Genomic DNA, 26,744 nt, shown 5'->3' on the forward strand with positions numbered 1-26,744 from the left:
TTCTGGGCACCTCTAGGCAATCCCATCAATGAATTTAACTCAAGTAAGCAGTAGTTTGGCAGAGAAGTACGCATGACCAATTATTAACTAGCACCTATATTGATTTCTCTATTCCATTTATTAGATCTGTCTTCCCTGTGAAGACTGGGTGCAATGCCTGTGTGGGGTTTCCCTGTCCCTCAGTAGGCAGAGAATGACGCAAGCTCTGGCACCCAGAGCTGGTGGCTCTCTGGTGGCACACAGCAGCAACATTTTTCTCCTTTGGATTTTGCATGATGTAGTCCTGTGTCTAATCTCCTTTACCCATACGGGTTAGTGTTAACATGCATTGGGGGTTATTTACGAAATGCAAATCCACTTTGCACTACAAGTGCAAACTACAAGTGCAAAAGTGCACTTGAAATTGCACTGAAAGTGCACTTAGAACTGCAGTCGCCGTAAATCTGAGGGGTAGATCTGAAATGAGGGGAAGCTCTGCTGATTTTATTATCCAATCATATGCAAGCTAAAATGCTGTTTTTTTTATCTTCGTTGCATGTCCCTCTCGGATCCACAGCGACTGCACTTCCGAGTGCACTTTCAGTGCAATTTCAAGTGCACTTTGCACGTAGTTTGCACTTGTAGTGCAAAGTGGATTTGCCTTTAGTAAATAACCCCCATTGTGACTAGTATGTACTATGTCTATGAATAAATTATCTAATGTTGTCTTTTCTGTTGTAGATAACTGCATTTGCCCTTAGAAGAAAATTATAACGTGAATTTGGTCATTTCTGTTCCCATAACTTAAGGGCTGACAGAAAAACATGGTTATCTATTTATACTCATCAACAAACTTGTTGTAACCGCATCAATTGTTTTTACGCTGTACATCAAATTTCATTTTAATGTGTATCAACAAATTTTATTGTGAATTTTATACATGAAGTAGTTTATGCCTAAAAAATCCCAGTGAGAGTTTTTTTTTTTGTTTTGGTGTTCTGTGTTTCAAATCAAAATATTAAATACAACTGAATAGTAGGCACAAAATAGTGTCCAATCATTTATCTATTAAAACAGAAAGCCTTCTGCCATAGATGCAGCAACTTCTAGGGTATAAGGAAGTCATGCCTAACATGCATGCCAGTGCTCAATTTACCAGTTCACAGAGGAAGAGCAGGCTGTACATTGAGTGCCAGCAGCTTTTGCAGCTATCAATCAGCTTCCGTACTAAAACCACCAGCTGTCAGTGACAGCCATGGTCCCACATCAAGCCCAGGGGTGGAATCACTCAGCTCTTGGGCCCCTGATTCTGCTACAGGGTGCTGTAGTGAGAACCAGTGTTGCCAACCCACTGAAGTGAAATTTACTGGCAGGATGACAAAATTTACAAACGGCACCACTTTTTTACTGGCAAAAATCATGAAAATTACTGACAGATCCGCGTTTTTTACTGGCGGTGCAAAAAAGTACCTAAAGTTACTATTTTCAGTGCTAAACAGTGCAAGGATACATATTTGAACTATAAACATATAACTAATGCTATTAGCAATGTGTTTAAGCTAAACAAAAGTTAAAAAACATATTTCTCCATTGACATGAAGGTTAGGTTACTATAACCCAGCTAGCACTAGGTTCCCTCCTTACATCAGAGTCTGCAGGGATCCCCCTTACAGTGAAAGGGAACTCTTATGTAAAGGGGAACGCTGCAGATCATGATCTAAGGGGGAACTCTGATGTAAGGGGAGGCTCTGGTGACCAGAGACCACCTTATATCAGAGTCCACTGTGTTCCCTTTACATCAGAGTTCCCAATTACATCAGGGTCCGCAGATTGAGTTCCCCTTTGCACTGTAAGGGGCAATCCTGCAGACTTTGATTTAAAGGGGAATGCCAGGAACTCTGATGTGGTGGGCACTCTGGTGACCAGAGGCCACCTTCCGCAGAGTGAATACACTAAGGTAAGGGGAGTTACTAATTTAGGGGGAAACCTTTTTATCAGTGCTCCTTACATTATTGTATTCACTCCCCCTTATATCAGCAACCCCCCTAGACTGACTTGTCGGTGCTGTCACTGACCTCTCAGGTGCATCGTGCAGGGCTCAGTCAGATGGCTCCAGCTTGGTGGTTCTGGTTTTCCTATGGTCTCCTCTCCACAGTCCACACACAACTGACTTCTCCCGTGACCCCATGATCCCGGCGGCGCTCCCACTCTTGACTCCTTTCCCGACTCCCCCTCAGAGACTGCAGACATGATGTAGGAATAGGTCAGAGGCTGCGGGCAGGAGATGGTCAGAGGCTGCGGGCAGGAGATGGTCAGAGGCTGCGGGCAGGAGATGGTCAGAGGCTGCGGGCAGGAGATGGTCAGAGGCTGTGGGCACTGGGCAGGAGATGGTCAGAGGCTGCGGGCAGGGGATGGTCAGAGGCTGCGGGCACTGGGCAGGAGATGGTCAGAGGCTGCGGGCACAGGAGATGGTCAGAGGCTGCGGGCAGGGGATGGTCAGAGGCTGTGGGCAGGGGATGGTCAGAGGCTGCGGGCATTGGGCAGGAGATGGTCAGAGGCTGCGGGCACAGGAGATGGTCAGAGGCTGCGGGCACAGGAGATGGTCAGAGGCTGTGTGGGCACAGGAGATGGTCAGAGGCTGTGTGGGCACAGGAGATGGTCAGAGCAGAGGCTGTGTGGGCACAGGAGATGGTCAGAGCAGAGGCTGTGTGGGCACAGGAGATGGTCAGAGCAGAGGCTGTGTGGGCACAGGAGATGGTCAGAGCAGAGGCTGTGTGGGCACAGGAGATGGTCAGAGCAGAGGCTGTGTGGGCACAGGAGATGGTCAGAGCAGAGGCTGTGTGGGCACAGGAGATGGTCAGAGCAGAGGCTGTGCTGTGGGCACAGGAAATGGTCAGAACAGAGGCTGTGTGGGCACAGGAGATGGTCAGAGCAGAGGCTGTGTGGGCACAGGAGATGGTCAGAGCAGAGGCTGTGCTGTGGGCACAGGAGATGGTCAGAGCAGAGGCTGTGTGGGCACAGGAGATGGTCAGAGCAGAGGCTGTGCTGTGGGCACAGGAGATGGTCAGAGCAGAGGCTGCGGGCACAGGAGATGGTCAGAGGCTGTCACTTCTGTCCCTCACTGACGTCCTGCCGTGGCCGGACCCGGTAACATGGCTCCTCCTGCTCGCCCCGCTGAACCGCCGAGAACTGAAGAACGAGCGGCGGCCGGCGGCTTCTGTTTAAAAATGGCGCCAGGCGGCGTCATTACTTTACTGCGCATGCGCCGGCCTGCCGAGCTCGTACGATCTCTCCCGAGTCCTGCAGGCTTCGGAATGGCGCATGCGCAGTTGCATGGCCGGCCCGCAGCCATATTTTTTACGGGAACCGGCTGCCCGTAACGGGCATTCACGGGCGCCCCGAAAATGGGGTGCTTTTTACGGGCTGCCCGTAAATTAACGGGCGGTTGGCAACACTGGTGAGAACTGTAAACACAATTGTGTTTACATAGAAAGTGATGTGTCATCAAATTACTTCCTTCCAGTTCCCAGGGCTCGGGCAAAGCTAATGTGCCATCTATTGCTCGCTGATTACAGTGAGCTCTCCCACGAAAAAAAAAAATTAAATAGGGTAAAATAAAAAGAAATAAATTGAATAAATCAATAAAAAACAGTCAGATGCTCCAGATGACATGTCTTTCACTGCATAAACTTCAAACACTTGCGTAAGTGAACACAATGTCCTGTGAAAACTTGTCACTGTTGTGCTAATTTCAATTCACACAAACCAAGCTTGATCTTATATTAATGTTACATTTCAGTTTTACATAAACATATTATATTTACCTGGGTGGTTCCTAGGAAAATGTACTACTTAAAGCAAACACACTTTCATCTCACATTGCTGTAACATAATGGCAATTGTGTCACCCTATATGTATCTAAATATGCATGCACATACTGCACTGCGCCGCCGCACAGTGCATTGAAAGCCCTGATTGGGCGAAGCTTTCATTGGTTCAGCCATTCAGGACACAGAACACTGTCAGAGCCATGATTGGACACTGTCATGATGACTGTATCCAATCATGGCTCATTGCTGTTAATCCTGCCCCACACTATAAAAATATTCTTTCCATAGCGGCCATTTGTAGTATGATAGCGGTGTGGAGAGGGATAGAACAGGGCTCTGTTCAGTGCTATTAGAGGGTTAGTGTGCTATTCTGATTCTATTGTCAGTGTGGAATATCAGTTTAGTGTGACTCTAGGGATAGTTCAGTGTGACTGTAATGCGACCATTCATCTTTACATTAGTGTGAATGTAGGGCTAGTTCAGTCAGTGTGAGTGTAGTGACCGTTTAACACAGTATATTTTATTGCGTTATTTCAAGTTTAACGCCATATCGTTCCGTGCGTTACTGCAAGTTTAACGTTGTATATTTCATTGCGTTACTGCAAGTCTAACGCTGTATATTTCATTGCGTTACTGCAAGTTTAACACCGTATATTTCATTGCATTACTGCAAGTTTAAAGCCGTATAGTTCTGTGCATTAGTGCAAGTTTAACGCCGTATAGTTCTGTGTGTTACTGCAAGTTTAATGCCATATAGTTCTATGCGTTACTGCACAATATTGCAGTATATTATAGTGTATCTGTGGAGTGTGTCTGTGTAGCGAATACTCAAATTAAAGTGCACCAAACACCACTTTCCATTGATTAACCACTTCAATACAAGGCACTTCCCCCCTTCCTGCCCAGGACAATTTTCAGCGCTGTCACATTTTGAATGACAATTGCTTGGTCATACAACACTTAAAATGTTGTTTTCTCCTTCACTGAGGGGCACTGATGAAGCTGCACTGATGGGCACTGATGAGGCGGCACTGATGAGTTGGCACTGATGAGGAGGAACTAATATGTAGAGTCGATGGGCACTGATAAGTGGCACTGATATGCGTCACTGATGGGCACCAATAGGCGGCACCGATATGCAGCACTGATGGGCACTGATAGGCTATACTGATGGGCACTGATAGGTGGCACTGATGGACACTGATAGGCAGCACTGATGGGCACTAATAGGCGGCACTGATGGGCACTGCCGGGCGGCACTAATGGGCACTGACAGGTGGCACTGATGGGCACTAATAGATTGCACCGATGGGCACTAATAGATGGCACTAATAGGCAGTACTGATGATGAGGTACTGATTGGCATCTGACATGGGCACTGATTGACATCTGACATGGGCACTGACAGGCGTTACTAAGGGACACTGATTGGCACTTTGATGAGCACTTTGGTGACTACGTCAGAGGTGCTTTTCCTAGATCGGAGTTGCGGTATGTCAGAGTGACACCACAACACCGAACGCTGCTAGCAATCGCGGTTTATCCTGTTGGATGTCATACATCGCCCAGTCAGGATAACAGAACCACTGTCCAGCACTGTCATTCTGCTATAGGCCAGGCGGGAAGTAGTTAAAGTGCATCCACGTATACATTCACACATCTTTATAGCATTTTGTTATTAGGCATGCTTGACAAGGCATTTAACCTTCCACCACTCAGCCCATTGGCAAGAGCACCTTTCTGCAGCGGAAAAAAAAATACAATCCCTGCCACCCACATGCCCAGTGTCTAAATGCAAGCTTGTCAAATCTGCTGGCTCTCTGCCTTTTCGCCTGGTGGATTCTTCCCCCTTCTGTGAATTTGCAGAATGTGCTGTACCACAATGGCAGGTTCCCAGTCGTTATTTCTTTTCACGGAAGGGCATTCCAGCTCTCTAATATCACCTTGAAGGCAATGTTGTGGCATCCTTGGGCAAGGCAGTAAGCCCCAAAGTCCACGTTACTGCTGACACGCGGTCTAGCATGCATGGGCAAGGACGATATATTTTGTTCACAGCACACTGGATAACTCTGCTTGGAGCTCGGAAGAATGCAGGACCGGCTCAGTGCTGTAGCTTGTTGTACCCCCACGTCTTCATACATCTGGTGATGATGCCAGATTTGTCAGCTCTACCCCCTCCTCCTCCATGCCCTCCTCTGCTGAATTGTCCTATGAACCTCAAATACCTCCTAAGAGTTAAAAGGGCTATTCAATGAGTCAGGCTAAAGGGTGCCATGCAGTGCAGGGACAGGCCCAGAGGTGGTTCACACCATGCCAGCTGGAGCCAGGAATGGTGGTGTGTGATAATGGCACAAACCTCCTGTCTGCCCTTAGACAGGGAAAGTTTACACATGTGCCATGCCTGGCACATGTCCTCAATTTGGTTGTGCAGCATTTCCTAAATAGGTACCCAGGGTTGGAAGATCTACTAAAGCAGGCCAGAATAGTCTGTAGCCATTTCCGGTGATCAAAAACAGCCAGTGCTCAGTTGGCTGGAATTTCGCCTGCCCATAAACTGCCTGATTTGTGACATGCCCACCAGGTGGAACTCTACTTTGGCAATGCTGCTGCAGCTGCACATGCTGCAGAGGGCTGTCAATGAGTACCTGTGTGAGTATGGCAAAACGACAGGCTCAGGCCGACTGCTTTTTTTTCCCCACGCCAATGGTTGCTCATAAAGGATGCATGCACTGTACTGTCACCATTTGAGGAGGCCACAAGGTTGGTGAGTCATGACAATGTATGCATCAGTGACACAATCCCTGTTGTGTTCCTGCTGGAGCAGACTCTGCATAGCATTGTGGACAGGGGACTCGAGGTAGAGCAGCGGGATGAAGCGGAGGACTTTCTTTCCTCTCAATGCCCACTTTTTGCAGACACCATTGTTCCTATGCCACGGAACACACAAGAGGAGAGAGGAGGAGGAGGAGGATTCTGGCAGTTTCAGAGGCATTGAAGCAGAGGAAGACATACGCCAAACAGTAAGCGATGGTTTACTATCCGCAGAACCCTTGGGAGTAGTACGTGGCTGGGAGGAGGCAGTTCCAGATACTATAATCCTCAGTGACCCTGAGGAGTCTGCTTCTTAAGCCTCTGCAAAATTCCGGTGCATGGGCACCCTCATGCTTCAAAGCCTGCGAAAGGACCCAAGAAGACGTGGCATAAAGGAAAAGGATCACTATTGGTTGGCAACCCTCTTTGACCACCGTTATAAAGAGAAAATCTCAGAACTCATCCCGTCCCCACAGAGAGTGCAGAAGATGAAATCTCTTGAGGACACCTTAAAGCAGAGTTTATGTAACGCTTTTCCTGACTACCCATCTGGTAGGTTACAGTGTCATGGAAAATGTAGTTTTGAGGCTTCTGTTGGTCAAGAGAGGAGCAGTGGAAAAGTCCTCGCCGCCCAGGCCTGTCAGCTTCCACATCCCATCAGCAGCGTCTGCATCACATGGCGGACAATTATCTAGGGGCGAAAACAGAGATGGAGAGCTTTCCAGTGGCTTAATGGGTCAGTATGATATTGAGCTGCTGGGCTGCCCTGCATCCAGCGTGCTTTCCGAAAGGGCATTCAGTGCTGCTGGAGGTTTTGTTACTGACCATAGAACGCGTCTGTCCACAGACTCCGTGGACTGTCTGACTTTTATCAAACAAATCAGTCCTGGATTACCAGCAGCTATAAAGCCCCTAATGCCGATGTCGCTGATTAAGTGTTTTTGGGATGTGGAATCTCTGCAGGACTTCTAGGCTGCCTAGTGTTGTGGGTGTTGATTTCATCTGGAAGAATATTTTTGGTGTAGGTTTCAGGGGCACAATTAACACCCAAAGACCAATTTTTATGCACCTGTTTGACAGGTGCATATCATTGCAATTTTTGACAGCAAGGGCAATTCTTGCTTTTATCAAGAGTACCTCTATAGCAGGGGTCTCAAACTGGCGGCCCTCCAGCTGTTGCAAAACTACAAGTCCCATGAGGCATTGCAAGACTGACAGTTACAAGCATGACTCCCACATGCAGAGGCATGGTGGGACTTGTAGTTTCGCAACAGCTGGAGGGCCACCAGTTTGAGACCCCTGCTCTATAGGGTTATGGTGTGAAGGCAAGAAAAACACCCAAAGAACAATTTTTCCGCACCTGTTTGACAGGTGCATATCATTGCAATTTTTGAAAGCAAGGCAAATTCTTGCTTTCATCAAGAGTACCTCTATAGGGTTACAGTGTGAAGGCGCCACCGACACCCAAAGAACACATTTTCCGCACCTGTTTGACAGGTGCATATCATTACAATTTTTGACAGCATGCCAATTCTTGCTTTCATCCAGAGTACCTCTATAATGTTACGGTGTGAAAGCGGCACTGACACCCAATTTTTCCACACCCATTACAGAAGTAGAAAGCCAGTCTCTGTTAGAGACACCAGAATTTATCCAAAAAATATCTAATCTTGTTCCCAGTGCACTACATTGGGGCCTCATCATACAGACTGGCTCCCCAAGCCGTTGCTTACAAAATAAAGAAAGCTTACTGGGAAAATGTCAGTACAGATGTGCCACTTTACAGGTGGACTAAGGGGACCCCCCAGGCACTATATTGAAAGGAATTTTCATTTTTATACTTTTACTTTAAGCATCAATAAATCACTGCTCATGAAAAAATGAAGTTTTTTACAAACTTTTTTTTTCATTGATACATGTCCCCCAGGGCAGTACCCGGACCCCCATAACCATTGTATGCCCAACTACTTATTTATATAAAGCCTTAACATATAAGCCTAAAAATGGACACTTTTGATTTTTCACGCTCGGGTCCCATAGACTTCAATGGGGTACGTTATTCGGTTCCAAACTTTTGCAATGTTCGAAAGTTCTGGTGCGAACTGAACAAGGGGTCGTTCGGCCCATCCCTAGCCAGCAGTGCTGGGACAAAGTCCTCTAGATCTAGCCCAGAGCAAACATACCAAACTGCACCTACCCAAGGTGTATCAGCATTATGTGTCAGCAAAAAATTCCCCCCCAAAAAAAAATCAAGTACTAACCTGCATGCTCACCCCAAGCATAAATTTCACCTCCTCCTAGTATAAATCTACCCCTCCTGCTCAAATCCCCCCTCCCAACACAAATCTTTGCCCCCCATCCACCCCCCATCAAATCCTTTCCCTCCCAATATGCCCCCCCAAAAAATCCCCCCTCCTAGCACAAATCCTCTACCCTCAAATTTCCCTTCCAAGCACAAATCCCTCCACCCAATCCATATCCCCCCTTCCAAAACAAAGTCCCCTGCCCCGATCCCCCATCCTAGCACAAATCCCTCCCAAAAATTCCCCCTCCTAGCACACAAATACCCCACAATCATCCCTACTAGCACATATCCCCCCCAAAAAATATATATATTTCCCCCTGTTTTACCTTTATAGCACAAACCCCACTAAATCCGCCCTCCTAGCACAAATCATCTTCCCCATCCCCCTCCTAACACAAATCCCCCCCAAATTGCCACTCCTAGCACACATCTCTAAATTGACCCTCCTAGAACAATTCTTACCCCCTCCCGCCCCCCCAAGTTCCCCTTCTCAACACAAATCCCCTCCCCCCAATTTCCTTGTGGTGTCCCCCCACCTCACATGATACTACAGTGCCTAGGGCAGCCACCCCTCCTGCCCACCCCTTGTCCTGGCCCTGGTTGACAGTGTTGTAAACTACATGTACATGCTTCTATATGGTTGTGTATACATGCATATGCACATAAATTACGGATCTTTATGCAGCTGTGTGCATTGTCTTATAGACAAAAATGTACCTGTGTTTAGATCCATAAACAAAAAAAGCTATAAGGCTAAAAACTTTTTTTTCACCAGTGTGCAAGAAGCTTAAATATGCTGTATAAATATTAACACACCACAAGGACTGAAAAAAGTAAATATAAATTGTACTTACTTCTGGTTCCTATTTTTGATGTTAAAAAATAAAAATGTGCTTGCCATGATCATTCCAATTATCGTCAGGGCTGAAAGTATGCTGTAAAGTGGCAGGTGGATTTGGCGTCGCTCCATTCGGATAAACGTTTGATCTTTTGGAGGTTCCACACCTAAATGTATCACAAGCTTTGTCTTAGATATATGCATGCATCTCAGTAAAGAAAAAAAAATAAACATTCTAAAACAATTTTATTACTCATTGCCTATCTTATGAATATCTGGTTTATTTGACCTCTCAGTCTATCCCAAACGTCTTTCTCACATTTCCAAATTTCGCCACTTCTACTACAGATAATGGACTACAATTTCTGTGCATTAACCATCCCTCCTTTTAACAATATTTTTGTCTTAAGCCAAACTCCAGCTACAAATGTTTACTTTTTTATTACTGTGTGGGAGAGTTAGAGCAGTAATGGTCAACTTTCTTGATGTAGTGAGCCTCAAGCATGGCTCTAGATACTGTACAGTGCCTTAAAAAAGTATTCATATCCCTTGAAATTTTTCACATTTTGTCATGTTACAACCAAAAATGTAAATGTATTTTTTGGGGATTTTATATGATAGACCAACACAAAGTGCCACATAATTGTGAAGTGGAAGGAAAATGATAAATGGTTTTCACAATTGTTTACAAATATGTGAAAAGTGTGGCATGCATTTGTGTTCAGCCCCCCTGAGTCAATACTTTGTAGAACCACCTTTCACTGCAATTACAGCTGCAAGTCTTTTTGTGGATGTCTCTACCAGCTTTATACATCTAGAGAGTGACATTTTTGCCCTCTCTTCTTTGCAAAATAGCTCAAACTCTGTCAGATTGGATGGAGAGCATCTGTGAACAGCAATTTTCAAGTCTTACCATAGATTCTCAATTGGATTTAGGTCTGAACTTTGACTGGGCCATTTTAACACATGAATATGCTTTGATCTAAACCATTCCATTGTAGCTCTGGATGTATGTTTAGGGTCATTGTCCTGCTAGAAGGTGAACCTCTGCCCCAGTCTCAAGTCTTTTGCAGACTTTAACAGGTTTTCTTCTAAGATTGCCCTGTATTTAGCTCCATCCATATTCCTATCACCTTTGACCAGCTTCCCTGTCCCTGCTGAAAAAAAGTATCCCCACAACATGATGCTGCCACCACCATGTTTCACGGTGGGGATGGTGTGTTCAAAATGATGTGCAGTGTTAGTTTTCTGCCACATATAGTGTTTTGCTTTTAAGCCAAAAAGTTACATTTTTAGTCTCATCTGACCAGAGCACCTTCTTCCACATGTTTGCTGTATCCACCACATGGCTTCTTGCAAACTGCAAACGGGACTTCTTATGGCTTTCTTTCAACAATGGTTTTTTTTCTTGTCACTCTTCCATAAGAGCCAGATTTGTGGAGTGCACGACTAATAGTTGTCCTATGGACAGATTCTCCCACCCGAACTGTGGATCTCTGCAGCTCCTCCAGAGTTACCATGGGCCTCTTGGCTGCTTCTCTGATTAATGCTCTCCTTGCCTGGCCTGTCAGTTTAGGTGGACAGCCATGTCTTGTTTGCAGTTGTGCCATACTCTTTTTATTTTCAAATGATGGTTTGAACAGTGCTCCGTGAGATGTTCAAAGCTTGGGATGTGCTTTTATAACCTAACCCTGCTTTAAACTTTTCCACAGCTTTATCCCTGACCTATCTGGTGTGTTACTTGGCCTTCATGATGCTGTTTGTTCACTAAGGTTCTCTAACAAACCTCTGAGGGCTTCACAGAACAGATGTATTTATACTGAGATTAAATTACACACAGGTGGACTCTATTTACTAATTAGGTGATTTCTGAAGGCAATTGGTTCCACTAGATTTAAGTTGGAGGTATCAGGTGCCAGGGCCACTGTTAGAAATAATGGGGCCCCATACAGCCTACCTGATGGGCCCCCTGACCCTGCCACCGACCCCACCCACTTGCCTTGAAAAAAAAATGCAACTTTATCTTCAAATGATTCTTATCTTCCTGCAGCTTGTTATAAATTTGATTAGCCCTGGATCTGAACATGCCCCATCCTCATCCCTGCTAATGAGAATGCTGCAACTGACTTTATTGACTATATTTTCCCTAAGCCTTAAAGTGTTACTAAACCTGGACCCTGCATTCACTATATCTGGTCTCCCACAGGACACAGAACATGGAAATGCAATAGTTTTAGTAAATATAAACTGCTAAATACCTTTTCTCATAAGCAGTTAGAGCAGTCTTGTGACTTCAATCAGTGTCTGGTAAAAGCTTGTAGGGGGAGTTTTCATTCTCCCTGATTGTCCTATGAGGCTGCAGGACCCTTGACCCTCTGTCTGGATAGTGTTGATTGGCCCTGTGCTGATCACATTCACTCTCCGAAGAAAAAAAAAACTCTCTAGCAATATACAACAAACTGAGCATGTGCAACTTGTCCCCTAGCTCTGTATTATTAAGGAACTATATTGGGGACTGTGGAAGAAAAGGAGGATCAGAGGAGACAGGATCAAACAGCCTTTTTACACAATGTGGAGTATTAACCCCTTAGGCTCCACAATGAGTATAACAAGCATGTATTACTGCATATGCAGACTGATTTTACTGTTGTGGGTTTAGTAACACTTTAAAGTGCATCTATTATGCCTTTAAATCAGCTGAAGCATGCACTCTCTGAAGAGCAATCTGCATTTGGATTGCTCTTCAGAAAGCAATTGGCTGGTGGTGAGGAGGCATTGTATCACCTCCTCACCACCTGTTTAAAAATCCTGAATGCAGTTGAATGGGACTGCGTTGAGCAGACAACATGGTGGGTGGTGACAGTGGGGATAAAAGCATTGTAGTCATTTCCCTCCGCTGCCTTTCCAGCATTAGGGTTCTTTCAAACAGAGTCACGCTGAGGGAGCATTGCAGAACATAATCACTCCACCAGCAAAAGCAGTGGGTGGCTGCAGTTAGACCTATAACATGTGCAGCTCAATATGCAGCAAGGACTTGTCTGCCTGTGCCCCGAAAATGGAAAAAAAGTCCCCCCTCTGCTCTCACTCTCATTGACTCACTCTCATTGACCTGATGGGCCCAGGAAAATTGACTTACACCCTGATAAGCAAGTGTGGTTTAGCAAAATTATTTTATTTTTTTTTCAAGAAGAAATGAACTATAAAGCTGCCCGGGGGCCCCTCTGTGGAGCTAATGGGGCCTGGGCCCGATACGACAGGACCGGTTATACTGCCTTATCAGTGGCCCTGTTCTAAGCTAATAGACAAGGGATTGTAAAAACAATGGCATGGAGGGTTGGACACTGCCCTGGGGAACATGTACCAAAGCACAAAATTAAACAAAAAATCAGTTTGGTGGGGAGCATTTAATTTTAGTAGTGCTCAAAGTGAAACTTTAAAATAGCTAAGCTTTCTAAAATAACATGCCTGTGGGATGTCCTTACCCTTTCTGTGAAGTTAGCACATCTGAGTGATGAATATAACCAACTACAGCAAAACTAATATTTGCAAAGAAAAAAGTGTGTTTAAATTGCTGGTAAAATGACAATTCACAGCTTCTTCATTCTGTTTGTAACCAAAGTGGCTGGGGATTCCATTAATCTATACCGAACCCTTATCCTAGATAAGGGTCTGGTATAGATGTTAATGGGGTACCTCCACCCTCACAAAAAAACCTCTTAGGTTCCCCCTAATTCTTATCAGTCTCTTTAGGTTTTGTATGAATTTTAAAGGGGACCCCATACAAAAAAAAATTCTGAGGCCCCAAAATTCTCTAACAATCCCTTGCAGTCTGGTATGAATTTTAAGGGGGTACTCCCCTGGCAAACCACCTTGCCTGCATGTTAACAAGAAAAAAGGCCTCAGGCGTGGCTTGGCGCGCGGCGGGAATGGCTGCTCACTGAAGAGGCTCTGGGGCACACGCGGAGGTTCTAAGCCCTTACACCCGACCTACAGCTCACAAATGCCGGGCAGAAAGCTACACTGGACGCCTGGACCACGGACACGCCGAAACTCGGCTTCTGCCAGTGCCAACATCGCTGAAATCTTCCGACATAATTCAGCGGCCCGTAGCGGGACCCCGAGAAGCAAGATGGCGCCGACGCCACAGGAGGAAGGGGAGAGCGAGGACTCACTGTCCGCTTCTGAAGACATCAGTAGGGGTAAGTCCAAACCGGACCACCCGCTCACATTTGCGGACATGTCGGTATTTGCTGCAGACATAAAAGCTACGTTTTCTGCCGCCATAACGGATCTGAAAACAAGCATGATGGTGATAAATGAAAAGATGGCAGCGGCCGAAAGTGCAGGCAGACAAAGAGATAAAGCAATCCACAAGCTAGAGCTGGTTTCGTCAAACCACATGCAGCACTTTATTAACATGAATAGACACATTGAAGATCTCGATAACCGGGGGAGGAGGTGTAATATTAGAGTCAGGGGGATCCCGGAATCAGTGGATCAAGATCAGATCACCACAGCACTCCGGAGAGTCTTCAACAGCCTGCTTGAGAGGCAGGAAGACACGGAAATCGATTTTGTAAGAGCTCACAGAGCTCTCAGGCCCAGAGGCCCAGATACTGCACCGCCCCGTGACATAATCTGTTGCTTACAAAGCTTTGCTACTAAAGAAGAGATTATGCGAAAAGCGAGACAAAATGAGCAAATCATATTTAATGGCGCCACGATTATGCTGTTCCAGGATCTTTCTCAGATTACTCTGAAGAACAGACGTGCACTGCGACCCCTGCTGGAGAAACTGAGAGCAAAAGACTTGAGATATACTTGGAGATTTCCCTTCGCGCTCACAGTTACCTATAATGGCCACCAAGTTATCCTGCGTTCGCCAGCAGATTTACCAGAGTTCTGTGAAGCATTAGACCTGGAACCAATGGATTTACCGGAATGGTATGAGGAAATCTTACAACCACCCTTGGTCAGGAGCCCCCCCACCTCCCCACTTTCTTCTCCAGACAAAAGGCTATCGAAAAAACACAAACAGAATAAAGGAAACAGCTCCCACGCAGATACCCCAAGGAGACTGGCCGGCCCATCCAGAGCCCAGGAATGTGAATAGTTCCCTTTATACCACAATAAACATGACCTTAACAAACCTGCAGTCTAAAGCACAACTCTTCCCACACTGACGTTTCTGTCATATTGCTGTCGCCTGTGGAACATTCCCCCCAAGGGAGAGGGACGATGGAGGAAGGGAAAAAAGGATGAACACTTCCACAAGCATCACCCGGAGGGGTACTTATGACAACATCCCATAGCTCCCTGCACAGCCATTAACCTTAAGATGCGAGCTCTGAAGCTTGATCAGAGGAAGATCTACGCCTTCAGGTCCATATCTCTTGCTGATTGAAGGAGGGACCTTGACCCCAGATGTGACGACAGATGTGCCCTGGACGTGGCTCACTGCTACACCAACACCTAGCCCTGAAGCACTGGGATTCCGGCTGCAAACCACGAAGATTTACAAAACTGTGCGGGAGCGAGAGGATTGGATGGGGGAGGGTTAATAGGAGTAAAGGTTGTTTGTTGTCGCCTCCTCTCCCCCCCTCCCCTCTCCCTTTACCCCCCCGCCCCCCCCCCTCTCCCCTCTGCCTCCCCCCCCCGCTAAACCCTACCCCCCCTCCTCCTCACCTCCACAAAACCCCCCCCCCCTTTTTTTTTTTTTTTTTTCTCTCTCCTACCGCTCTGAACAGATTTATTGTATGCAGATTAGATCTGATTATGTACATATATGGGGGGTGTATCCACGGGTGACAGCTAGGGCTACCTAATTAGATGATAGTCTGATGACATAATTGTTAAAGTTACATTCTGTGAGTTCAGGTTCTGGTTTCCACGTTTAGACCCGAGTTTACTTGTTACACATCCTGGTCGGGTGTGACCTTTATAATATCAATATTTTTACTAATGTGAGCCTCCGTGTGTGTCACGTTGAGACTGTACATTCATAGTTTACACAGCACTCCATTTATTTGGAGCCTAAGCTACGCTTAGTCGTAGTCGCTTCCCACAGTCCCCACAAATTTTACGTGATATTTTACGCCTGGGGGTACATCTCCACCTAGGGTGGTTTAGGCACCTCTGGAGATTGACCCCCATAGTAATAACTCCCTGCTAAGCTTTTCTCTTCTTTTACTACTCACCCTTTTTCCTCCTCCTTCTCTACTTTCCCTTTTGTTTAGTGGGGGAGGGACACCCGCCCGGGCTATTAGAAAAATTCTATATCTGAGTGAAGATCAAGTGTCAAACCTTATTTAACAGTCTTGTCTTTACAGATTCGAAATCCGGCCGTCTCCTCCTTTGCCGACACTATGGTATACTCATCGCTGGGGAATCGTCCCCTTGTGATCTCTCACAACATCAGAGGCTTAAATATACCCGAGCGACGTTCCACTCTGCTCAGAGAACTTAAAAAAGGTAAACCTCAATTTGTATTCCTACAGGAGACCCATTTTAAAACAAACAACATCCCCAAATTAACATCCCCACAGTTCCCGAGAGCTTTCCATGCTACCACAGCCGATTCTAAATCAAAAGGGGTCACGATACTAATAGGCAGAGACACACCATTTAAACTAAATGAACAGCTGTGTGACCCTGAGGGCAGATTCGTGTTCCTGAAGGGTACATACAATGACTTGCCTTTGACTCTCGCCAATGTATACTTCCCAAATAAGTCCCACATAACTTTTTGCCAACTCATCGTGGGGAAGCTACAGGAGTTCGCCGATGGTTGTATTATACTTGGGGGGGATTTTAATGTACCTCTAAACCCACTTCTAGATACGTCCAATGGAAGGACTTGCATTACCTATAAAATTCTGAAAAAGATTAAATCACTCCTACACAAACTCCAGTTGGTGGACTCCTGGCGCTTCCTCAATCCCGATGGTAGAGACTACACTCATTTCTCGACACCACACAACAGATATGCCCGGCTGGATTGCATATTTGTCCCTCAGAGAGATCTATCAAAAATCTCCGCCGCGAAAATAGGTACACAAACAATATCGGACCACGCACCTATCTCACTGACACTGGACTTACAGAACTCAAGTAGACAACAGCAGACATGGAGACTGAACACGTCTTTATTATCAGATCCGACACTCTTACCTGTACTTACAAACAACATAACCGATTTCTTCAAACATAATAACACACCTGAGATAGACCCCCTACTAGTATGGGAAGCACATAAATGTACCATACGAGGAGTTCTGATAGGGATGGGTTCAACGCGCAAAAAGGAAAGAGATGCCCAGATCAGAAAATTACTCACCCAAATTGAGTCACTAGAACTATCACATAAACAATCTCTATCGGAGACCTCAGCCAGGAGCCTCCTAGAGGCAAGGAAGGATCTACAGCAGATTCTCCACACTAAAGCCAAACGGATTCTTTTCTTTAAGAGGCGGCTCTATTATGAGTCAGGTGACAAAGCTGGGAGGTTCTTGGCGAGGGCCCTCAGAGAACAAAATTCAATCAATCAGATAGTTGGTATCAGATCCAAAGAGGGAAAGCTCGAGGTAACACCTGAGGCAATAGCTAATCACTTCCACGCTTTCTATACGAAGCTTTATAACCTGCCCCCACAACATAAACCTCCACAAATGCTAGGAGATAGGACACAAATCATACAAGACTACATAAGACATAGCGGACTACCATCTCTGCCCAAGGAGGATACAGATCTCCTAGAAGCCCCAATCACAACAGAGGAAGTCAAACAGGCCATCAAATTACTAAAACCAGGCAAGAGCCCGGGTCCTGACGGATATTCCGCCACATATTACAAATCCTTCATAGAGATTCTGACTGAACCCTTAAAAGATGCATTGAACGCCTTATCCAAGCCAAGACGTATCACTCCTGGTTTTCTTTCTGCCCATATTGCGGTTATACCGAAAGAGGGCAAAAACCCAGAGGAATGTGCTAGCTACCGTCCCATCTCTTTGTTGAACCTCGATGCCAAGCTGTTCGCGAAGATCATTGCATTGAGGATGGGGCCGCTGCTCTCAAAACTAATTGGCTTGGAGCAGGTGGGCTTTATGCCAAACAGAGAGGCCAGAGACAATGTTACTAAAGCTCTCTTGCTAACACAGGCTGTGAGACAACGGAAGATCGAAGGCTTTCTCCTCTCAACAGACGCGGAGAAGGCCTTCGATCGTGTGGCATGGGACTTCATGCTGGCGGTGTGTGGAGGGGTGGGCTTAGGTCCGAACATGTTGCATTGGATCTCGGCCCTCTATCAGAACCCAACAGCGGAATTAAAAATAAACGGAATTCTCTCAGAAAAAGTATATATTAAAAATGGGACTAGACAGGGTTGCCCCCTATCGCCCCTTTTATTTATTCTCTCACTAGAGCCCTTTATTAGAACAGTGAAAAAGAACACAGCAATACAAGGTTTCCAGATTAAAAATAGAGAGTACAAAGTAGCTGCATACGCAGATGACTTATTGTTCTTCTTAACGAAACCGACTATAACACTCCCCAACCTGTTACAAGAATTCGCACACTACGGATTTTTATCCAATCTAAAAATTAATTACACAAAGTCAGAGGCTCTGAACCTCTCCCTTCCAGACAGTGTACTCAAATTAACACAGGCGAATTCAACATTTAACTGGGATAGGACCAAACTAAAATATCTAGGAATTTGGCTTACACCATCCCTAAAAATGGGATATGAGAGAAATTTTGTGACCTTTCTAAAAAATTGTGCGAAAGATCTAACAGCTTGGAATGAGAACTATTTCTCTTGGTTCGGCAGAGCAGCCATAGTAAAAATGGTCATACTGCCCAAATTTTTATATCTGACCCGCACACTACCGATAGAGATACCTCAGAAATTTTTCAACGAACTTAATACAATGGTCATGAGATTTCTCTGGCAACATAAAAAACCCAGAATCAAACTAGGCACCCTGGTCAAACCCAAAGATCTAGGAGGAATCCAATTCCCGAACTTCCGCAGTTACTACCAGGCCTCACACATAACCAGAATCATAGACTGGCATTGCCATGAGTCGGAGAAAGACTGGGTATCACTAGAGTCAACGCTTGCCACGCTGCCGCTTAAATACCTGCCATGGTCCTCTATCAAAACGTTACCTCATGTCGTTAGGTTGCACCCGATCACTGGTACCACACTGAAGATCATTACAGGCCTAGCTAAACAAAAAAAGCTGACCACAACACCCAGCCCTCTAACGCCCCTGACAGATAATCCAGACTTTGCCCCAGGCCTACATAACCCGACTCTTAAGACGATTCCAGAGGGGGATCCCTTGCTGGCCGGAGACTGCTATAATGAAAACAAACTCAGAGATTGGTCGTCTTTTAAGACAGACATAAACCGACCCCAACTGAAACTCTGGACATATTTCCAACTAAGAAGCTATTTAGGTAACATTAAAGAACCCCAAACACTATATAGACCCCTGACGGCTTTGGAGTCGGCGTGTCGGGAGGGAACTCCAATTAAAAAGGCCACTTCTGTTGCATATGAGTGGCTGAATCGCTCGGGGACTGAGATATCGGACGGGCACAGGAGGAGATGGTCGAAAGAACTTGAATTGGAGATCTCAGACAAACAATGGAGGTACGTGGCTGCCCTAGCACATAAATGTTCCATAAGCACAAAACTGCAAGAGACAAATTACAAACTTCTGACCCATTGGTACAGCACTCCTGACAAAATACACAAATGGGATACACAAAAACCAGACACTTGCTGGAGATGTCTCTCCGAAAAAGGCACACTAGCCCACATCTGGTGGCATTGCCACAAAATTGAACCATTCTGGAATGAAGTTAGGGTTTTAATTAAAAAAATTACAGAAACCAGAGTAGAACTGACCCCAGCATGTTGTCTACTACACCTGTCCAATACCTCTTTTAAACGCTACAAACGCTCGTTGACGATTCACCTCCTCAATGCAGCCAAATCTCAAATACCTCTGCACTGGCTCTCTACATCTACTCCAACTGTTAGGGACTGGCTGTCGAGAGTCAGTGAAATCCACGAAATGGAAGACGTATTGGCTCAAGACAAAGGCCATATCGAACGATTCCACAAAACATGGCAACCCTGGTTGCTTTTCAAATACTCTGCAGAATTCCCTTCCTGAACTAGGTTTGGGAGGGACCTCGCGGTCTGGGCGGGTGCCCTGCCTCTGTATTCTATTTCTGCCCTTCACATCATTATTTCCTTTACTTTTTCTTACTTCTTTTTCTACATCTAACTTCTTACCACTTTATGGTTGATCTATAGCCTATGTTCTCACTGGTATATATCTTGGAAATCCGTACTTCTCTTATAGACGTGAGTTAGATTGTCTCAGAGAATCATAGAGACCACACTTTTGCCTGTTCTCAACAATAAACAATCTGAACAACTGATAAGAAATGTTTGTCGCAATGGCTTGCGAATGCGTAGATAGAAATATTATATTGTATTTTTTACAGTCACAAAGTCAGCTTAGTGGAAATAACCTCAGTGATGCGGTGTCTGTTAAACATTTAGACTTCTACACGAGTTTCACACTAACTGTTTATTTTGTAAAAAGACGGAAAGTACGCAGTTGCATCTGCAAAATTTGCAATATACAGTGTATTCTTTTGTTACTATTCTTTTTTTTTCAATAAACTTGAAATGATAAAAAAGAAAAAAGGCCTCTTTCCCACAACCCTGGTTTGATGGTTGTGGTAGTCTGTGGGCGAGTGGGCTTATCAGAATCTGGAAGGCCCTTTTATCAATAGGGGCACACTGATACCAGCTTCACCCCTATGTGAATGAGTAAGAAGTACATAGTACCCCTACTCATTCACAAAAAAATATAAAGTGTAAATAAAAAAACAGTTCTTTAATTAAAAAAAATAAATAAATAAAAAAAAACAAAATATGCAACCCGCTGACACATGTCTGTTCCTGTCACTTCCTGTTGAATGACAGGTCAGGTGGATGACAACTGATATAAACAAAGAGCAATGACATGGGATCCCATAAACAGACGTGAATAATTGGGAAAATATGTGCCTGTGGCTCTTTTATTCTTTCGCTAGGTCGGCAGGCATCAGCCATTGCAGTTCATTGCTGGACTTTGTGATTGATGGTGGATATACCTGTACATTGTGGGACTTTTTTTTTCTTTTTTATCAAAGAAAATGGTGTCTGTTTTTTTTTACACTTTTTTTTTTACATTTGTTTTAACTAATTACTAATTTTCACTTGCTCCCCTCCTTCCAGGTTGCATGCTCTGTTAACAGACTGGTATGGATTCTTTTTTTAGGGAGGGGGGGGGGGGGGGTGGGCAGGGCTTGTGTTTTCTTTTTCTTGATTTTTTTTCATGGGGTTCTCCCTTGAAATCCATACTCGACCCCAAGGGTCTGGAATAGAATTTGTGGGGAACCTCGTGCTGTTGTTTTGAATAAGGTCTCACTTGAACCTCCCCAGTTTTTTGTTTTTTTTTAAGTATCCAGGCTCACCTGCTTACATGGCCAGGAATTCCCGGCCATGTAAGTGAATGGAGCCGGTAATGTCACTGGTTATTAAGGACACAGTGGTGCCTGTACCCACTAGTGTCCTTAACAATCATTACCAGCAGAAAATGGTCTGGTATAATAGCAGAAGTATTACCACAATTTTGCATGCCCCGTCAAACAGGTAAATATTTGTCTGAATGCCCAAATGGCCAAAATTTGGTACAAACTTAAACTTATCCCTGCAAGAGATAGTCAGAGACTACAGGTATGCTACAAGTGATGGTTCAAGATTGCATGCATGCTACAAGAGATGGTCAGAGGCTGGAAACATGATATAGGAGTGCTTGGAGACTGGGGATATGGGGAGTAAAAAAAATATCATATGAGCCCGCTAGAGATAAATGTTGGTACAGCCTCTTCACATTTCCTTCCACATTTGTGCTCCCTAAAGCCCCCTTTAGAAAATTACCTGTAGCACATTTGATATTTCTCTTATGCCGCGTACACACGATCGGGATTTTGGTCAGAAAAATATATGATGGCTTTTCTGACAGGATTCCGCTCAAGCTTGCCTTGCATACACATGGTCACACAAAAGTTCGCTGAACTTTCGACCGTCAAGAACGCGGTGACGTACAACACTACGATGAGCCAAGAAAATGAAGTTCAATGCTTCCGAGCATGCGTCGAATTGTTTCCGAGCATGCGTAGGAATTTTGCGTGTCGGAATTGCTACAGACAATCTCATTTTCCGATAGGAACTTTTTCCAACCAAAAAATGGAGAACATGCTCTCAATCTTTTGCTGGCTGGAATTCGGCCAGCAAAAGTCCAATGGAGCATACACACGGTCGCATTTTCCGACTAAAAGCTCTCATCGGTCTTTTGCTGGCCGAATTTCCAATTGTGTGTACGCGGCATTAGTGAGATTGGTTATCAAAAATCAATGAGAGAAGGGAGGCACAAATACATAAAATAACAAAAAGGTTTGGATAGCACAGAAAAAAATAAGACAGTGTGAAATATATAGAACAAATGATTTAACAACTAGAAGCCACTCAAAAATTTGTGAGGTATGCTAATATCTTTGGGGGCTCTTAATGCTACAAAATAAGTGCTAAAGGGCTGCATGGCACCAGAAAATTAGAAACTGTCAGGTTGTTATTGCTAGGAGAGAAATGACACAGCAGCTCTTCAAGCTGCAGTTGTCACAGCGGGAGAAGACTTTCAAAAGCAATAAAGTTTTTTATTGTTTATTGACAACAAGCCAAAGCATTTCATCGGATTTGCACTACTTTCATCTGGATTATGTAGAAATGGTAATCTTTATTTAAAACTGGTTGGGATTTTACAAAGAGTAGATGCTTCTGAAGAACTTGTTGCTGTCAATTCGAAAACATAAATGCAGGAAGTAAGCTGTGCTCTATTGAGAAGTTGTGTTACTTGTCTATTACCAAATTGGTTAAATATATCTGACGGAGATAGGGACAACAAGGAAACTATCTTTTTTGTAGATTGAGGAAGAGTTAGAACATCTGTCAGTATTATATTGCTATCTGCTCCCGTATTCTCTTCCTTTGTCTCAATGGAGAATCAGACAACAATTAGAACCTGACAGTGGCTCTCACATTTCCACAACTCTATCCATTCACGCTTAGGCATTCCATTGTGCTGCATTAAATGTGTGTTACAGTATGCATTAATGTGCATTGCCTTAAGGCAACCCATTCAATATGCATCAGTTGCCAATGCACCAGATGAAAAAGCGCATGTGACCCTTTTTTGGCAATGCAGCCCCCCACAACAGAACCTATGTATGTTGTAACACACTGTAGCATGTTGTGCGTTGCACCCTACCATACTATGCATTGGGATGCCATTCACAATGAATGGTACCGTGCATGGCACTGCACACAGAGCAGGAAGCAAATGTAAATGTGCCATTAGTGAAGTTAGGCTTTTTTTAAGCAGTAAGACTGATTTCAGTTGATGTACAAAATATTCAGAAATCATATTATGGAGAAGAAATACAAGTAATTGCACACAATATAGTGTATAAATTATTAGAATTATTTTCAGCTATTTCAGCTATGTACTGAATGGGGGTTTTGACATTTGTCTGGCATTCTTTATTAACATTTGTGCTTATATGCAGCTAGTGTACCTGTCTTGTGCCATCTCTTCTGACATACAATATTGTGATGCATTTGGTTTGTGAAGTCAAGCACATTTTACTGTGTATAGGTATACCTTGAAATCTGATGGTGTCATTGATCAGTTCCAGACTGTCAGCTACGGCATTGTATTCGCCCACTTTCACTTCTTTCCCATCTGCGGAAAGACAAAGGAAGGAAGTAATAGGTTACATTAGTTACTCTTCTCATACGTTTGTTCTGTAAGGTTGCTATGGATTAACATATAATTTACTAGGTTTAAAATAGATACTTAGGCATGAGATGCTCCAAACATAAAAAGATAGTAAAAAAAAACACAGAAGTGTTCTTCCCTTGTAATGTAGAAGGAATCTTTTTTCTAGTTCAGATAACCACTTAATGCCTAAAGTAAACCTGTCACAAGAGGAATATGCTTCCATTGCTGGCTGCCTTCTGAAAAAGCTTGGTTGTTACACTATCCTACTGACTTTTATGTTTTAAGCCAATGAGCCAAAACCAGTATGCAGATCTGAAGAGGAAGAACTTCATACTTGTTATCACTCGCTGACTAAAGGTAGTGAAGCCAGAGAAGGTTGACATGGCATCCAGACAACTAGCATCTTGGGAAGGAAAGGTTGCAAAGGCAGCACGTGTGTTTCACTCGTGACAGGTTTCTTTAATACAAAACTTACCTTGTTGCCATTGGTATCTTCCACAAAAACTATACACTGCCACTCTTCCACTCTTCTGCCATTACACTTCTAGAATAATAATTATTTGGAGTCATTCAACGCATTCCCTTTGAGCCCAGGCTCTCATGATACAGTCTGTGAGGGTGCTTCACAATGTTGGACTGGGCTCTCTGTAAAATACTGCCCACCGCTGCCACAGGAATAAGAGGATGTCATGTGACAAGCCAGAAGACCCCAGGTAAAAAGATATTTATGAAAGCAATTATTAAAACCCAAGAGTGGTAGGGAGTGTGAGGAGGCACTGGGTTTCTATTTTAATTAATGTTGACATGTAATTATTACCCAAAACTCTACTAAGAAAGCACCACAACATTTCTGCTGCCCGTACGCTAAAAATACATACAACTCTGTCCAACGTGTTACCAAATTATATTAAAGGACCAGTTCATCCAAAACTGATATTTACATTTTTGGTATCTATTGGACCTTTAGACTAGCATACAGACTACACTTATACTTAAAGCGGTATTAGACCCCAAACCAAAAAAGTAATTTATTGCAGCTTACAATCCTTAGATGTGATGACGGCATTAGTTTGACACTTTTCCCTCTGTGTTCATCTGGTGATCTGGCCAGAAACACACTTCCTGTATAAGAGTGCCCCGACTCTGGATGAATGAGCACAGGGGCACCTTTGGACAGCAGCACTGTCAGTCTGTGGGGAGGGGAGTGTTAGATGTACCAGCAGATTTAGATACGTTAAGAAATTAAAGCCACACTCCAACTCACACTGCAGTTACAGCAGTTTTGTTCCTTGTGGGATAAAGGCTTTACATAAATAAATAAAAGCTGATGATTGTAAGCATCCCTGCCAGTGGTAAATAGTTTGTCTCAATTCACTGATACATTTGTAGGACAGCTTGTTCTGTTGAGAAACAACAGATCACCAGGTGAAAATGAAAGATAGAGAGCCTAAAACACAACAACTAATGCAGCCATCACATCTAAGAATTGGTAAGCTGCAATATAATAATGGGTTGCTTATGGGTTTGATACCACTTTAATAAAATATAACTTTTGGATGGATTGACTTGTATTCCCTTTTGTGGAACAAGCACACAACTAATAAAATCTAAACACCCATCTTTCTGTATTCTTGTTGCTGATAAATGACTCACTAGGTAATAAAGGAAATCAAGACTGAAGCGCCACATGAGAATTTTCAGTGCCCAGATAGAGCTTTGTTCCAAAATCAATTAAAAAAGAAATGCCATCAAGCCAGTGCAGTTTGGAAGTCAAACAACACCCTCTTCATCAGGGTTTAAGATTAATTGATATTGTGTACTGGACTGCAAACTGCACTTGTAGTGGATGTAAGGTTCTCATAACCAGATCAGTAATTAAACAGTTTGTCAGCAGCCGTCACTCCATTTCTTTTCTAAATTTCACCTAGGTGATGGCAGGATTGGGATGACAACGTCAAAACCTGAACCTTTTTTTATTTTTAAATTGTTAAGAATTTTATATATATATATATATATATATATATATATATACACACACACAGTACATATATATTGTATATCTGCTTGGTGATCACATAACTTACATATACAGAGGCAGAGCAGCTCTTCTGCGGTGGATCATATAACTATATAACTCTAGTACGAGATCCGCATTCCCGGGCAGGATGAGGGATGCGCCCATCGGCATGGCAGTGCTGTGATTCAGTACAACACTGATTAGTCATCAGGTCCAGGCCAATGATTTTTGGCTTGGGCCTGCTGACCATCTGTACTGAATCAGAGATCAGCCTGTGTCTGTGTTTACAAAACACAGACACGGGAACTGATGCGATCTTCTCTCCTGGAGCCCTTTCAGTTCCAGAGAGAGAAGAAATCGGTCATAGTGAGTTAAGCAGCACAAATACACAGTAAAACGCTTATATAGGCACATTTTAACCCTCTGATCGTCCTCCAGTTAACCTTTTTACTGCCCTGTCTCCAGTGTCATTAATACAGTGTACAGATTTTTTCACTAATCACTGTATTAGTGTCACAGGCGACTTCAGATAGCTTTAGCATCCCTCCAATATAGCGTCAGATTGCCTGCCACTCTATCACCATCACATTAATCCTTTGATTGCCAGCAACACTATCACGAGCACGCTATAACCGCCATTACTAGTATAGTGTCTGAATGGATCAGTATCTTTGATCAGATCAGAACTATACTAGCATCCCCAATAGTATAGTGTCCCCATTAGTTAGCAGGATCAGTCCCAACACCTGCCAGCACTTACATTTAGCCCCTCTGCCTACCCAACTAGTACAGTGTCAATAGATCACAGTCACTTGATACACAGATACAAAGTACACAAAACTGCAGCTTTAGCAAGATCAGGCCTAATCTCTGCAAGCACTAGCTGGTACATTTTATTTGTAGTGGTTTAAGCAGTCCCTCACAGCCAGGTGCTCTTTTTCCCACGAGTCACCACTAGGTACCTATAAATTTAGTGTCCAAAATGTCCAAAGAAAGGTACACTAGAGAAGAAGGATACAAGATTGTGAGCATGTCTGTTGAGAATGAAGG

At 44.1% G+C, this 26,744-nt stretch overlaps 1 protein-coding gene across 2 annotated transcripts in view; it reads right to left on the reverse strand.

The window, feature by feature from the left end:
- The window catches only part of GABBR2 (gamma-aminobutyric acid type B receptor subunit 2), a 982,804-nt gene that overhangs the window by 268,463 nt on the left and 687,597 nt on the right, over positions 1 to 26,744 (reverse strand). For both annotated transcript variants that reach the window (XM_073630834.1, XM_073630835.1), the window contains exons 9-10: positions 23,558 to 23,638; positions 9,781 to 9,931 (exon numbers count right to left, since the gene is read on the reverse strand). In XM_073630834.1, coding sequence (XP_073486935.1) covers positions 9,781 to 9,931; positions 23,558 to 23,638 — 232 coding nt within the window. The remainder of the gene's footprint in view (positions 1 to 9,780; positions 9,932 to 23,557; positions 23,639 to 26,744) is intronic.

Source organism: Aquarana catesbeiana, linkage group LG05 (genome assembly GCF_042186555.1).
Source record: "Aquarana catesbeiana isolate 2022-GZ linkage group LG05, ASM4218655v1, whole genome shotgun sequence".
Lineage (NCBI taxonomy): Eukaryota > Metazoa > Chordata > Amphibia > Anura > Ranidae > Aquarana > Aquarana catesbeiana.